Below are 13,022 nucleotides of genomic sequence, written 5' to 3'. Positions count from 1 at the left end.
TGGGAATCTGAAATTCGGGGTTTGAGAGCCCAGAAATGATCCCTGGGTCCCTCAGACCCCAAAAACGGATCCGGGGCCCTTCAGAGGGGGAGAAAAATGAGGAAAAAAATGGGAAAAATGTTTAAAAAATGAAAAAAAACGGAAAAGGGATCCTGACCCCAAAACTGTGGTTCAGGGAAGGGTTTGGGGTTTTTTTTCCAGGTCGAAAATCCTCGGGAATGGAATAAAAAATGGGGGAAATTGGGGTGGGAACGGGAAAAAATCGGGAAAACCGAAAAGGGAAAAAAGGGGAATAAAAAAGGGAATAAAAAGGGGGAGAAAAGGGAATAAAAAAGGAAAATATAAATGGATTTTTTTCTCTTTTATTTGGATTTTTTTTTCTCCATTCCCGGCCCCGTTGTCGCCTTCATCCATCTCCCTCCAACGAGGTTCGCTCATTAATTCCTGGATTAATCAATCCCGCGTTAATTAAAGCCCCGCGGGGTCCTCGCGGCCCAGCCAGCCAGAAAAATGATTTTTTTTTTTTTTACCGATTTTCCTCGGTTTTTCCTCATTTCCCCGCAGGAATTAATTATCTAAAAATCCAAATTATTCCGATTTTTGGGGAGCTTCGGGCTCTCGTTTAAAGGATCCCAAAATCCCCCGAAAAAACCCAAAATTCCAGAGGATTTTCTCGCCATAAAATCGAAATTCCAGTTTATTTTTCTCCCTATAAAATGGAAATTCCAGCCTTTATCCCCTTTAAAAAAATCACTATTCCAGTTTTTTATTTCCCCCAAACCCCCCCGAAATGCGGCTTTTTTATTCCCCTAAAAATTGAATTTCCACATTCCCCCCCACCTCGGAATTAATAAGAACGAAAGGAAATATTAAATTTAATAAATAATATTAAAACCGTGAAATTAATAACAGAAATAAAAAATCAAAATAAATATAAATATCAATACAAGTAAAAATAAAGAAAATAAAATGAAATAATAAAAACGAAGCAGCGGAAATAATAATAATAATATTATTAATAATTATAATAATTAAGAAATGAGCACGGCGCGGCTTTGGGCTGAGTTCTTTATTCACATCGAACATTGGTTCATTAATGACTCCGTTAATTAACCCCTCATTAATTACAAACATCGGAGCTTCGCACAGGACATTGCATAGGAGGGACCCCGGAGCCGGAGTTGGCGCTAATTAACATCGCTAATTAATATAGATAATTGATATCGCTAATTAATATCGCTAATTAACATCGCTAATTAACGCCGCTCACCAATGAAATCCAACCGGGGCGGGAATTTATTTATTTGCATTTTATTTATTCTCTTTTTATTTATTTTAATTTTATTTATTCACATTTTATTTCTTCTCGTTTTATTTATTTTCATTTTATTTATTCGCGTTTTATTCTCATTTATTCTCCTTTGTTTTATTCTCGTTTATTCTCGTTTTAGTTTCATTTTAATCTCAATTTTTTCCGTTTTATTTCCATTTTTTCCGTTTTCTTTTCCCTTTCTTTCCGTATTTTCCTTTTATTCTCTTTCCGATTCCGTTTCCTCGCTTTATTTCCATTTCCTTTCCATTTTCTCTCTTTATCTCCTCTTTATTCTCATTTAATTTCTATTTTATCCTCATTTCACTTTCATTTTTCCTTTTGTTTTCCTCTCGTTTTCACTTTTGTTTTATTCCCATTTTATTCTTTTTATTCTCATTTTATTCCCATTTTATTCCCGTTTTATTCTTTTCTATTCCCGTTTTATTTCATTTTTCATTTCCCGGGGATTTTTGCCCGGCACGAGAAGGACGCGGCCCCGTTGGGATTTTTTTGGGATAAATCCCCAAAAATTTGGTTTTTTGGGTTTTTAGGAGTGATTTTCTCCCCTCCAGGACGTGAAACAGCCCCAAAATTCCCCCAAAAATCGAAATTTTCGCATTGCACGTGGAGCAAAAAATGTCAAAAAAAATGGAGATTTGGGGGATTTGGGGGATTTTGAGGATTTTTGGGGGATTTTTGGGATGTTTGGGTTTTATTGCACGGCCCCGCGCTGCTCTGGGAGGGGAAATTTGGGTGAAAAAGGGGAAAAAATTGAAAAAATGGGGGAAAATTGGGGGAAAAAAGGGGGAAACGGGGAAAAGGAAATCCCGATCCCAAAATTTGGGTTGGGGAGGATTTTGGAATTTTTTTCCTGGTCAAGAAACCTCGGGAAGGGGAAAAAAATGGGAATAATTGCGGTGGGAATGGAAAAAAAAAAACGGGAAAAAAGGGAAGGAGAAAAAAAATCCCAGAAAAAAGAAAAGGGGGAAAGGAAAAGAGGGAAAATTGGGATTGTTTGGGGGTGTTTGGGGTTTTCGGGAATTTTGGGGGGATTTTTTGGGATTTTTCGGGGCATTTTGGGGGATTTTTGAGGATTATTTTGGGGTTGTTTTGGGATTTTTTGGGGGGGGATGGATTTGTGATTTTTTTAGGATTATTTTAGAGTTATTTGGGGTTTTTTCTCGGATTTTTTTGAGGATTTTTTGGGGTTGTTTGGGGATTTTTCTCGGGTTTTTTTTTGGGACCGCTCAAACGGCGCCGGCCGTGACCGTGACCGCGAGAATCCCGAATTTCCCCAGGAAAAAATTCCCATTTTCCATGGAATTATCCCCAAAACCCAACCCGGCCTCGCTTCCCCCCTCCACAATTCCAGGTTTTCCGTTTTCCCCCGAATTTCCCGAATTTTTACCCCAAAATCGCGATTTCCCAGCAGAGAGAAAAAACATCCCGAGTTCTGCCTCGGAACTCGGAGTAAAAAGGGAATTTTAATTTTATTTTCTTGTCCCATTTGCAGCGTTTCCATCCCCGTGACAGGAAAAAAAATAAAATAAGGAAAAAGGGATTTTTGGAATGAGGGATGACGGAATTTTGGGACATCGCTGGAAAATCACGAGGGAACGGAAAAAAATCCCAAAAAAATTCGAGTTGAGGTGGAAAAAATTCCGTTTTTTTTTTTTTTCCTCTGCGAGGGTGGCGGCGAATTCCCCGAAATTGGGGGAAAATCCGAATTTCCCGAAGGTCCCGCCCAAACCCGGGAATTCCGAATTTCCCCGAATTTCCCCGAATTTCCCCGAATTTCCCCGAATTTCCCCGAATCCTTCTTTTCACCAAAAATTCCCAATTTCCCCCCAGACCCGAGCGCGGCTCCTTCGGGACTTCGCCTCCATTTTCCTCTTTTTTTTCCCCAAAATCCGGAATTTTCGGGGCTTTTCCCTCCCCCCAAGCCCAGGATCGCGATTTGGGGCAAATTCCGGAATTTCCGCTCCTACCTGAGCTCGGGCCCAAAAAAACCTCCCGGAATCCGGCGGCGCCTGCGGGAATTCCGGTCCCGTTCTCCGCAAAAATTCCGATTTTACATCATTCCCATAGGCAAAAATTCCGATTTTTACATCATTTCCATCCTCAAAAATTGCTATTTCAATTATTTGCATCCGAAACATTTCCTATTTTCGATCATTTCCATCGGGAATAATTCTTAGTTTGAATTCTATTTCCATCCGCAAAATTTCCTATTTCAATCTCGTTTCCTTCCGATATAATTCCTAATTTAGAAAATTTCCATCCACAATAATTCCTATTTTCAATTCTATCTCCATCCGCAGTAATTTTAGATAATTTCCATCCGCAAAATTTCCTATTTTCAATCACTTCCATCTGGAATATTTCCTATTTTCAATCCCATTTCCATCCAGAATTTTCCCCATTTCCATCATTCCATCCTCAACATTCCCTGCTCTCCTTTCCGATTATTTTTTTTCGCGCTGTATTTTCCCTTATTTCACCCGCGATTTTTCCTTTTTTATAATTTTAAATTCCTAATTTAATTTTTTTCCTCTTTCCCCCGCGCTGCGCCACCACCAGAGTCCGCCCCGCGGGCTTTCATTCGTTTAAATTAAATTTTTTCCGCGCTTTTCCCCCATCCCCGCTCGCTTTTCCGCCCGGACCGCGCGGAATTTCGTTGTTTTTGGAATTTTTTTCGGTTCCTCAGAAGAAGGAGAGCGCCTGCTCGCGCAGCAGGAGCCGCTTTTTCTTCATGCGCCGGTTCTGGAACCAGATCTTGACCTGCTGGTCGCTGAGCGCCAGGCGCTCCGAGAGCTCGCGCCGCCGCTGGCGGGTGATGAATTCGTTCACCAGGAATTCTCCCTCCAGCTCGGCCAGCTGCACTTTCGAGTACGGTTTGCGCTTCTTGCGGGAGCGCGCCTGCAGCGGGTACCAGGGAGCGCCTGGAAAAAAAAAACGGGCTCGGATCTGAGGGGTTGGGGAAAAATATTGTGATTTTTGAGGGGGTTTAGGGGGAAAAATGGCGTTGGAATGGGGTTTCTAAGTGAAAAAATTACTTTTTTAGGGAAAAGATGTTCTCGAAATGCACTTTTTCCTAGAAAAATGTTCCATTTTTGCGATTTTTGCCTAAAAATACCGCACTGAAATGGCGTTTCTACTCGGAAAAATCGCATTTTTAGCGGAAAAAAATCCCCGAAATACCCTTTTGTCCCAGAAAAAAAAAATACAATTTTAACGTCTTTTTATCGAAAAAACGCCCCCGAAATGGCTTTTCTCCCAGAAAAAAAAAATCTGTTTTTCTATTGGTTTATAGAAAAATAAAAGTTCCCGAAATGCCTTCTAAACCACACTGAAATGGCGATTCCACTAGAAGAAATCGCATTTTTAGCCGAAAAAAGGTCCCCGAAATGCTCTTTGTCCCAGAAAAAAAATCAGTTTTTACCGTTTTTTAGAGAATAAAATGTCCCCGAAATGCGCTTTCTTCCAGAAAAATATTCTGGGTTTTGTGGTTTTTTAGCGGAAAAAACTGCGCTGAAATGGCTTTTCCAAGCGAAAAAAATCCCATTTTTAGCGAAAAAATCATCCCCGAAACGCCTTTTTCATCAGAAAAAAAATCCCATTATTCCAATTTTTTCCTTAAAATATCATCCCCGAAATGTCCTTTCCCCGATAAAAAGAATCCTCTTTTTCCTGATTTTTTAATGGAAATAAAGAGCCTCCCAAATGCCATTTCCCCATGAAAAAAATCTCATTTTTCCGTATTTTAATAGAAAAAGAGTCCCCGTTACGGTTTTCTCATTTTCCCTGAATAGAAGCGTTCCCAAATGTTCATTTTTCTTTTTTTCCCCTTAAAACAAATCCCATAAATTCCGTTTCCCCACCAAAAAAATCCCAATTTTCTTTTTTTAATGGAAAAAATAATATCCCTGCTGCCGCTTTTCCCCGTTTACCCTAAAAAAAAAATTCCCAAAATATTTATTTTCCTTTTTTTCCCAAAAAAAATTCCCAAAAATCCTTTTCCCCTATTCCCGAATTTCTCGAATTTCCCGAATTTCCCCAAACCTTTGGGGCCGCTTTGGGGAATTCGGGATTTGGAAAAATCGGGGGAAAAAATCAAAAATAAAAAAATTCCCAGGCCTGACCCGAAATCCCAACCCTGAGGCATTTGAGATTTTCGGATTTTGGAATTTAAATTTTTTTTTAGGATTTTATTCTCCCCATTTTCCCTTTTTTCCCCTTTTTCCCCCTCCCATTTTCCGCCCACCCGAGACCCCAAAACCTCCCAGAGGTTTTTTTTTTTCTTTAAAAATCCCTTTTTCTCCTTTTTTCCTTCTTTTTAAGGATTCCCAAATGGATTTTTCAGGAATTCCCAAAGGGAATTTTTAGGGATTTTTTACGGATTCCCGAAAGGATTTTTAGGGATCCCCAAAGGGAATTTTTAGGAATTCTCAACGGGATTTTTTAGGGATTTCCGGAGGGATTTTTAGGGAATTGTTACGGAATTTTTAGGAATTCCCAAGAGGAATTTTTAAAGGAATTTTTTACGGATTTTTTAGGGAATTAAAATATTTTTTTAGGAATTCCCAGAGGGATTCTTTGGGATTTCTCCATTTTTTCCCCTTTTCCCTTCCCGTGACCCCAAAAGGTTCCGGGAGCGTTTGGGATTTTTCTGAATTTTCCCCTTTTTTCATTTTTTCCCCCCCAAAATCGCTCCCTGCGCTCCCGGTCGGGTTTTTATGGGAAATTTCCTCCTTTACGGGGCCCCATAAAACATTTGGGATTTCGCTGCTACCCCTGGCGGCCCCGAGCCCGCAGCGGCGCCCAAAAAAAACCCCAAAAACGCCCAAGAAATAAAAAATTATAAACCCTGAAAATAAAACAAAAAAATCCCCCAAAAAATCATCTAAAAATTAAAAAAAACCACCCAAAAATCACCCCAAAGATGGCAAAAAACCCTCAAAAAGCCTCAAAAAAAGCACTAAAAGCATCACCAAAAGTCACAAAAAATAACCAAAAATGCCAAAGAGATCCCCCCAAAAAAATCCCAAAGAAATAATAATAATAATTTTTTTAAATCCCCAAAAAAATCCCGAAGAAATCCAAAGAAATCCCAAAGAAATCTCAAAGAAATCCCAAAGAAATTCCGAATAAATCCCAAAAAAATTCCGAAAAAATGCCCATCCCAGAACCTCAGCGGCGCTGCGGGTTTAGGGTGGCACCAACGCCCCCGAACCCCAAATTCTCGGGGAAAACCCCCCAAAAAAACCCCAAAAAATCCAAAAACCCCCCAAATCCCCTTTCCTGGGCCTCCCCCGCTGCGAGGTCCGGGGGTGGCTCCGGCCCCAGCGAACCCCAAATTCGGGGGGAACCAAACCAAAGCACCCCAAAAACCCAAAACCGCCCAAAAAAAACCCAAAACCACAAAAAAACAAATCCCAAAACCACCACCCCAACCCCAAATTTCCCGGGAAAACTCCTCTGAACCCCCACAAAAAGACCCAAAAACCCCAAATTACCCAAAAACCCCAAATCCCATTTTTTACCCCTGAGCCCCAGCCCCGCCTCGTTCCCTTTATTCCCAGGAAAACCCTTCCAAAACCCCAAAAATCATTTCCAGAAACCCAAAAACATCCTCCAGGACACCTCAAACCCCCCAAAAAAATCCCAGAAATCCCCAAAAAAATCCCCAAATTCCCATTTTTGAACTTGACCCCACAGCCAAGGGGCGGCGTCCCCTTCATTCCCAGGGAAAACATTCCCAAAAAAAACCCCTAAAAACCCCTAAAACCACCCAAACCCTCCCAAAACAGCCCCAAAACCCCAATAAAAACCAATAAAAAACCCTAAAATCCCAATAAACCCCCCAAAAATCCCAAATCTCAATTTTCGGGCCAGCCCTCGCTCCACCCCCGCTGCTCCCCTTCATTCCCAGGGACACAACCCCTAAAGGATCCTCCCCAAGAACCCCAAAACCCCTCCAGGCCCTCGAAACCACCCCAAAAAATCCCAAAAAACCCCTCAAAAAAACCCAAATCACCCCAAAAAAAACAAAACAAAATAAAATCCCAAACCCGCGTTTCCAATCCTTTACCGCCGCCCCCATTGGGGTCACCCCGACCCCGCTGGATCCCGTTAATTCCCAGGAAAATTCCCCCAAATCCGCTCCTAAACCCGCCACAAAACTTTTCTAAAACCCCCAAAACCCAAAAAAACCCCAAAATCTCCAAAATTCCCAATTTTCAGCTCTCAGCTCCCGGCGCTCCGCGGTGACTCCGACCCTGCTGCGTCCCCTTCCCTCGCTGGGAATCGTCCCCAAAACCCCTCGGAACCACCCCCAAAACCCCAAAACCACCCCAGCGACCCCAAACCCGCCCCGAAAATCCCAAAAAATAACCAAAATCCCCCCAAAAAACAACAAAAATTAAAAAAAAAAAATCCCAATTTCCATTTCTCAGCTCCCTGCTCTCAGCAGCTCCGGTGCGTTCCCTTCCAACCCTTCCCAAACCTTCCACAAACCCCAAAACCTCCCCAAAACCACCCCAAAGCTCCCCCAACACCCCCACGAATCCAAAACCACCCAAAAAATCCCAAATCACCCCAAAATTTTCATTTCCAGCCGTCCCCGCCTCGATCCCTTCACTGCCGGGGAAACCCTTTCATAATTCACCACAAAACCCTAAAAACACCCCAAACCCCCCAGTCCCCTCCACAACACCCCCAGGATCCCTAAAACCACCCCGAACACCCAAAAAAATCCCCAAAAAAACCCAAAATTTCCATTTCCAGCCGCGCCCGTCAGGGGTGGCCCCGACCCCGCTGCGTCCCCCGGGGAATCCTTCCCAAAATCCGCCCCGACCCCCTCTGGAACACCCCAAAAACCCCAAAACCACCCGAAAATCCCCCCAAAGATCCTCCGAACCCCAAAACCACCCCAAAAAATCCCAAAACCGCCCCAAAATCTCCATCCCCAGCTCTGTCAGGGTGACACCAACCCCGCCGCGATCCCTTCATTCCAGGGAAAATCTTCCCAAAAATCCCCCACAAACCCCTCTAAAAAATCCCAAAACCACCCCAAAATCACCCCAAAGCTCCTCCAAACCCCCAAACCACCCCAAAAAAACCCAAAACCGCCCCAAAATTTCCATTTCCAGCGGTGCCCAGCTCCACCCGCGCTCAGCACTGACAGCGATCCTTTCATTCCCGGGAAAAATCTTTCCAAAAATCCACCACAAACCCCTCTAAAAAAACCCAAAACCACCCCAAAACCACCCCAAAATCACCCCAAAGCTCCTCCAAACCCCAAAACCACCCCGAATCTCCCAAAAAAATCCCAAAACCGCCCCAAAATTTGCATTTCCAGCTGTCCCCAGCTCTGTCAGGGTGACACCAACCCCGCCGCGTTCCTTCTATTCCAGGGGAAAATCTTCCCAAAAATCCACCACATACCCCTCTAAACACCCCAAAACCACCCCAAAATCACCCCAAAGCTCCTCCGAACCCCAAAATCACCCCAAAAAAATCCCAAACCCGCCCCAAATCCCCATTTCCAGCTGTGCCCACCTTGGTCAGGGTGACACCAGCGCCGCCGCGCTCCCTTCGCTCCCGGGGAAAACCCTTCCAAACCCAGCACAAAACCCCTAAAAAACACCCCAGAACCGCCCCAGAGCGCCCCCAAACCCCAAAGCCACCCCAGAAAAATCCCCAAATCCCAAAATCCCCCAGAAAAATTATCAAACCCCCAAATCCCCCAGAAAATCCCCAATCCCAATTTCCAGCTGTGCCCAGCTGCGCCCGCGATCCCGGGTTAAACCTCCAACAGAACCCCTAAAAAAAACCCCAAAAAAACCCCAGAGCTCCCCCCACACCCCCACAAACCCTAAACCCACCCGAACACCCCAAAAATCCCCAAACCGCCCCAAAATCTCCATTTCCAGCTGTGCCCAGGGGTGACCCCAGCCCCGCCGCGTCCCCTCCAACCTCCCCAAAACCGCCCCAAACCCAGCGCAAAAACCACCCAAAAAAACCCAAAAATCCCAAAATCACCCCAAAAACCGCACAGAAACCCCATAAAAACCTCATAGAAACCCCATAAAAACCGCATAGAAACCCCCAAAAAACCCCAACCCCCCCAATTCCATCCGTGCCCACCACTCAGAGGCGACCCCAGCCCCACCGCGCCCCTTCATTCCCGGGGAGAACCTCCCCAAAACCGCCCCAAAATCACCGCAAAAAAAGACATAAAACCCCAAACCCTAAAGAAACCCCCCAAAACCCCACAAAATCCCCAAATCCCCCAAATTCCATCCGTGCTCACCTCCCCCCGCGCTCAGAGGCGACCCCAGCCCCACCGCGTCCCCTTATACAGGGAAAACCTCCCCAAAACCGGCTCAACCTCCAACCCAAAAACCCCGAAAAAAAACCCCCCAAACCCCGAAAAAACCCAAAAAACCCCACAAAAACCCCAAACCACCCTCGGTTCCGTCCGTGCCCACCTCCCCACGCACTCAGGAGCGACCCCAGCCCCATCACGTCCCCTCATTCAGGGAAAACCACCCCAAAACCGGCTCAACATCCAACCTAAAACCACCCCAAAAAACCCGAAAAAAAACCCCGAAAACCCCAAAAAAATCCCAAAAAGCCCCTCAACACCCCCATCCCCGCCGTGCCCACCTCCTGCGGCGCTCAGGGGCGACCCCAGCCCCATCACATCTCCTCATTCAGGGAAAACCTCCCCAAAACCGGCTCAACATCCCCCCCAAAACCACCCCAAAAACCCTGAAAAAATCTAAAAAATCCCAAAAAAAAAAAAAAACAAAACCCCCCCAACCCCCCCACCCCCGCCGTGCCCAACTCCTGCGGCGCTCAGGGGCGACCCCAGCCCCACCATCCCCCTTCATTCCGGGGAAAAACCTCCCCAAAACCGGCTCCACATCCAACCCAAAGCCACTCCAAAAACCCCGAAAAAAACCCCAGAAAGCCCCAAAAAACCCCACAAACCGCCCCAACCCCCCCACCCCCGGCGTGCCCACCTCCTGCGGCGCTCAGGGGCGACCCCAGCCCGGTTCCGTCTGCCTTGGCTCCCTCTCCGAGCAGCGCCGAGCCCGGCTCGGGCTCCAGCCCCGCGCACGGCTGCGCGTCCTGCGCCGCCTCCGCTCCGAACTCCAGCTTGCCGAAGGGCGCCGCGTTGTTGCCCAGGTTGCCCAGGTGGTTGCCCAGGTGGTTGCCCAGCCCCCCCCCTCCCCCCAGCGGCTCCAGGGCCAGCAGGGTCCCGTCCCGGCCCGGCCGCTCCTTGTCGCCCTCCCGGTAGTAGCACTTGCCCTCGGAGTCGCCGCGGGCGAGTTCGCAGGCTCGGCCGCACGCCGCGCTCAGCGAGCCCAGGCACGGCTGCGCGTAAGTCCCGCACGGCTCCGCGGGGCCCCACGCGGGGATGGCCCCGAAGTTGTCGCGCCTCGGGTAGGGCAGGGAGGAGAACCCCGGGATCTGCGCGCCCGACGCGCGGAAGTTGGGGAAGTAGAACGCGTCCCCCGTGTGGATGTTGAGCAGCGGCCCCACGAAGCCGGGGTTGAGCAGCGCGTTGTGCTCGCCCATGGGGCCAGCGCGGCCCGGCCGGGGGCGAGCGAGGGCGAGCAGGAGGAGGAGGAGGGTGAGGAAGGCGCGAGGAGGAATTTGGGGTTTTTTTTGGGGGGATTTTGCGCCGCTCCCCCGGCCATGAGCGCGGTTAAAAGGCTCGGCCCGAGCCCATTGGCCCCGGCGCCGCCGTCACGTGGGGACAGCGACGGGCTCGGGGTCCCCTCCCCCACCCCGGGACCTCCCCTCCCCCCCCCCCCCGGTGTCCCCTCCCCCCCCCCCCCCGGTGTCCCCTCCCCCCCCCCGGTGTCCCCTCCCCCCCCCCGGTGTCCCCTCCCCTCCCAGCGCAGACAAAACAGCGGCGGCTTCCTCCTCTTTTCCTCCTTTTTCCTCCCATTTTCCTTCCCTTTTCCTTCCCCTTTTCCTCCTTTTTTTCCTCCTCTTTTCCCTCTTTTTTTCCTCCTCTTTTCCTCCTTTTATTCTTCTTTTTTCCCTCCTTTTATTCTTCCTTTCCCCCATTTTATTGTCCTTTCCCCCCGTTTTTCCTCCCCTTTCCCCTCCTTTTTTTACCCTTTAATTCCTCAATTTTTTATCTTTATTCCTCCTTTACTCCTCCCTTTATTCCTCCTTTATCCCTCCCTTTATTCCTATTTTTTCTCCTTTTCTCCTCCTTTTCCCACCCCTCTTTTCCTCTTTTTCCATTCTTTTATTCCTCCTTTTTCATCTTTTCTCCTCATTTATTCCTCCCTTTCCCCTCCATTTTCCTCCCTTTATCCCCCGATTTTTCCTTCTTTTCTCTCCTTTTCCCTCCCTTTATTCCATTTTTATTTCTCAAATTTTCCTCCTTTTCCCTCCATTTCCCCTCCTTCATTTTCCCTTTATTTTCCCTTTATTTTCCCTTTATTCCTCCTTTGTTCCTTTTTATTTCTCCGTTTTTCCTCCTTTTCCCTCCTTCATTTTTCCCTTTATTTCTCCCTTTTCCCTATTTTCATTCCTCCCTTTATTCCCCTTTTTTCCCTCCCCTTTTCTCTCTTTCCCCCACTCATTAAATAAAAATAAAATTAAAATAAACTCATCAATCCCCCAACCCTTTAAATTTAATTTAATTCCATTCTTGACGCTTTTGGCTCCCCCCAAACTCCCCAAAAATTCCCCTCGGAGCCGCAAAAATTCGGGATTTTCACCCCAGATCCGCTCCGGGAGCTGCTCATGAATTCCTTCATTCATTAATAAATTCATTAATTAATCCATTCATTCATCCATTCATTAATTCACTCATTAATAAACGTGACGGAGTCCCCGATAAATCCCCGCCGCCTTTCCCGGTGAATTTTCGGGGTGGAATTCCCGACATTCCGCAGCCCTGGGATCATTCCCGCAATTTTCAGTTTTTTTAACAATTTCTAATCCGCCCTTAATTGGTTTAATCGTTATTTAATAATTTCCTGCATTTTGGTACCATTTCTGGGAATTTTAAAAACCATTTTGGGACTTTTTTATCATTGTTTTATCATTGTTTTATCTTTTTTTCCATTGTTTTTTCATTGCTTTTTAATTTTTTCTCATTTTTCTCATTTTTACCTTTTAATCTTTTTTTTAAAAATTACTTTTAAAATAATTTTAAACATTTTTTATGATTTCTTATCATGTTCGGGCCATTTCCAATAATTTCAATCATTATTTTTTCATTTGGGTCACTTCTTATCATTATTTTCCAACTTTTCTCATTCTTTTCCCATTTTTTATCATTTTTGTTCCTGTTTAATAATTTCCAGCATTGCTTCCTCTTCTCTAACTTTTTTTTTCCCATTTACTATCATTTTAATCATTATTTTATCACTTTCCTTTCTTTTATTCATTATTTCACATTTTAACCATTTCCATCATTATTTCACCAGTTCTTGCCATTTTTTCTGGGTTGTTTTCATTTTTTTCGCTCCAACCTCTCGAGGATTTTATTTTTGGGGACAAATTCATCGGGTTTATTTTTATTTTTAATTTTAATTTTATATTTTGATTCCTGAGCCACGGCTCCGCTTCCCTTCCTTTATTCCCAGAAATCCCGAACCCTTAAAATCGGATTTTTCTCCCCATTTTTCCACGAGAATTCCCAAAAATTCCTTTTTTATTTTTCTCCCCCTCC

The 13,022-nt window shown here is 45.6% G+C and overlaps 1 protein-coding gene across 1 annotated transcript; it reads right to left on the bottom strand.

Annotated features, from left to right (window-relative positions):
• Positions 1-4,015: 4,015 nt before the first annotated feature.
• Positions 4,016-10,900, bottom strand: HOXC12 (homeobox C12). The gene is made up of 3 exons (XM_033083084.1): positions 10,591-10,900; positions 10,342-10,548; positions 4,016-4,254 (listed from the first exon to the last, which is right to left on the bottom strand). Exons 1-3 carry the CDS (start codon positions 10,898-10,900, stop codon positions 4,016-4,018), a joined length of 756 nt encoding a protein of 251 aa, XP_032938975.1.
• Between the last annotated feature and the right edge of the window lie 2,122 nt (positions 10,901-13,022).

This window comes from Catharus ustulatus, chromosome 31, assembly GCF_009819885.2.
Source record: "Catharus ustulatus isolate bCatUst1 chromosome 31, bCatUst1.pri.v2, whole genome shotgun sequence".
In the NCBI taxonomy this organism is placed as follows: domain Eukaryota; kingdom Metazoa; phylum Chordata; class Aves; order Passeriformes; family Turdidae; genus Catharus; species Catharus ustulatus.
Note: the sequence above shows the minus strand (reverse complement) of the source record. Positions and strands in the feature narration are given on the sequence as shown.

Excerpts from the sequence above, each read along its gene's own strand:
- HOXC12 (XM_033083084.1), bottom strand. The coding sequence starts at position 10,900 with ATGGGCGAGCACAACGCGCTGCTCAACCCCGGCTTCGTGGGGCCGCTG. Across the intron at positions 10,549-10,590 it reads GGGCGACAAGGAGCGGCCGG|GGGGGGGGCTGGGCAACCAC; the intron begins GCCGGGACGGGA and ends CGCTGGGGGGAG. Across the intron at positions 4,255-10,341 it reads GCCCCTGAGCGCCGCAGGAG|GCGCTCCCTGGTACCCGCTG; the intron begins GTGGGCACGCCG and ends TTTTTTTTCCAG.